This window comes from Penaeus japonicus, unplaced genomic scaffold (assembly GCF_977035675.1).
Source record: "Penaeus japonicus unplaced genomic scaffold, GWHDUDI00000001_assembly GWHDUDI00000015, whole genome shotgun sequence".
Taxonomy (NCBI): Eukaryota; Metazoa; Arthropoda; class Malacostraca; order Decapoda; family Penaeidae; genus Penaeus; species Penaeus japonicus.
Genome location: NW_028234417.1, coordinates 13,947,909 through 13,950,408, shown reverse-complemented (window position 1 = coordinate 13,950,408; position 2,500 = coordinate 13,947,909). Strand labels below are relative to the sequence as shown.

Below are 2,500 nucleotides of genomic sequence, written 5' to 3'. Positions count from 1 at the left end.
TGGGGGATGCAGCATTGGTCTTGTCATACTCAGTCAAAATGGAGTCATGATTGACCAGTTTTACAGCTGTGGTAAAAGGAGTGGGTTGGCTGGGTGCATCTAATGGTGAGGAATCCACATCCATTGGTGCATCTGGAGTTTTGGCCGACTCTGAGGCTTGTGCTGTAGTTGGTGGGGGTGATGATGGTGGTGAAGGGCAAGGTGATAATTGGGGAAATTCATTTTGCACTTGGGCTACATTAAATAACACCTGTGACAACTGAGACGCAACATAGGTATCAAGTATCTGGCTCATGACCAATGTCAATAGTCTGTTTTCACAATTAGCTAAAACCCGAGCATTGGCTGGCACTCGTGAGAGGTGCACCAGTGTGTTGGCAGCCCGCCGCACCATGTCCAGGCTGGTCCCCATCAGCTCAGGGTTTTCCTTGAGGGCACTCACACCCTGCACATTAGCCACATTCATCGCCGCAGCCTCTGCCTCCTCAATGAAAGCCACCAGGAGAGAGACGCACCCGTTCTGCATGGCTATGACTCTAGCCACACCAGAGTCTGCAGCTGAGAAATAGTGGAGGAGGTTGATGGAGAACTCACGTAAAACCTGATCCTCTCCACGGCACATGAAGCGGGTCAGCTGGCCGCACAGGCTGTCTAACCGTGTGAAAGGTGGTGTAGCTAGAACTAAGTCTGTGTTTTGGTCCAGCACACAGAGCTTAACAAGGGCCTCCAGGGCGAGACGCTGAGGTGATAACGCAGACTGAGGTGACGTTCCACCACCTGGGAAGGGGTCCTGGCCATAAGAGGCAGAACAGGTGGCCCAGTGCAGGAGGCCGTTTAACAAGGGCCGTGAGATCTCTTCTGGGTAAATAGACAAATCGAGAGAGCCTGCCATGTTGGCCAGGGTGACCAGCGTGTTCTCATGCACATGGTGGAGGTAGGGCCACCACCAGTGCGTGTCCGGAGCCAGGGAGCTGCACCAATCGCTTAGGTCCGCCTCCTCATCACGGTCGTAGTGAGCCGTGGAAGGGGTGCGTTTGGGGTGCTCATGGTGCAGCAGGATTGTCTTGCCAAGTAAGGCTAGCAGGGATGCACACTTGCTCATCACCTCTTCATTTCCTGGAATAAAGGACAGATTCCGGATCACAGTACCCACGCACATGACACGTCGACCTAACCAGTCCTGACCCTCAGTAGTTGTGCTTAATGATGCTTCATCTGGACTCCACGATTCCTCCTCTAGATCCTCATGGGGTCTTTTGAATCCTCCACTTTCCCTCTTGGAGCCACTGCTTTCACGCCTTTCTAATTTTTCTTTAGATTCTGGCTTATTTTGAGATACTTCCTCTTGTTTTCTCTCAGTTAACTTATCACTACTTGGTTCCTGTTTCACCACAACACTACAGTCTACATGCACTTCATTGTCCTTTTTCAACACACACACTTCCTTTGTCTCCTTTTTCTTATTGTCACTATGGTCCTCCATTGGTTCCTTCTTTAACTTCTTAAATATTTCATCTAGTTTGCTCTTCCTTGCATTATTAACTCTATTTATCCTTTGACTGAAAAGTTTGTCTGTTGACTCAGTATCTTTGGAGTTGTCACACTTTTCTCTAGAAATAAGGTCCTCCATCTTCTCCACCTTCTTTTCCTTTAATTCTGCCAACACGTCCACCACTTTCTCCTTCTTACTCTTTTCCTCTTTCTTCACTTCCACTACCACTTCCCTCTTGATCTCCACCACCTCCTCCTTGACCTCCAGCAGCTTCTCCTTCTTGAGGGACATCTCCTCAATCCTTCCATCCTTGCAGGGCATGAGGCGAGTGAAGGGCAGGGGGGGCACCGAGCTCTGCATGCTGCAGATAATGTGGGCGGTGCACTCGCCTCCTCCCACTGACCAGGTGTCCACACCTGAGCTAAAACCCTCCCATTTGTCCCACTCGCGGCTGCCTTCACGCATGAATAGCTCACCGTCCCGCTTCACAAACTTGACCGTCTTGCCTGTCTTGGTGATCAGGGTGAAATCCTCAGCCCCTTTCAGGATCTCCTCCTTGTTCTGCAGGTCATGATCCTCTAACTTGCCTAGGTCTAGCTCAAGGGTGGGCGATGGTGGTGGCCGCAAGTACCAGGGTCTGTCTGAGTCATCGTGCTGCATGGCCTGTTGACAAATTATGACTTTTGAATGCCTGAGAAGCTGGGGGAACAGTATAAGCAGTCTTATACTGAATTAATCAATACATATCTATAAATATATGTGCATGTGTGCATTATCTCTACATAATCAATACACTTCAGGAAAGTGTAGTACCAAGGAACCAACAACTCACCTTGACCCTCTTGTTAGCCCCTGTGGCCTTCTCATCACTGCCAAGCTCCAGTTCTGAACAGATGTCGAACATGTTGATGAGACCCCTTCTGAGGTGTTCAATGAGGGCCTCCAGGAGCCCTGGCATGTGGTGTAGGCCAAAGTAAACTACCGTTTGGTCATCAAACAGGAGAATGT

The 2,500-nt window shown here is 49.8% G+C and overlaps 1 protein-coding gene across 22 annotated transcripts in view; it reads right to left on the bottom strand.

Annotated features, from left to right (window-relative positions):
* The window catches only part of osa (trithorax group protein osa), a 122,199-nt gene that overhangs the window by 1,723 nt on the left and 117,976 nt on the right, over positions 1 to 2,500 (bottom strand). For all 22 annotated transcript variants that reach the window (XM_086544528.1, XM_086544535.1, XM_086544537.1 and 19 more), the window contains 2 exons: positions 2,325 to 2,500; positions 1 to 2,155 (listed from right to left, as the gene is read on the bottom strand). The exon at positions 1 to 2,155 is cut by the window's left edge and continues 1,723 nt beyond it; the exon at positions 2,325 to 2,500 is cut by the window's right edge and continues 44 nt beyond it. In XM_086544528.1, coding sequence (XP_086400654.1) covers positions 1 to 2,155; positions 2,325 to 2,500 — 2,331 coding nt within the window. The remainder of the gene's footprint in view (positions 2,156 to 2,324) is intronic.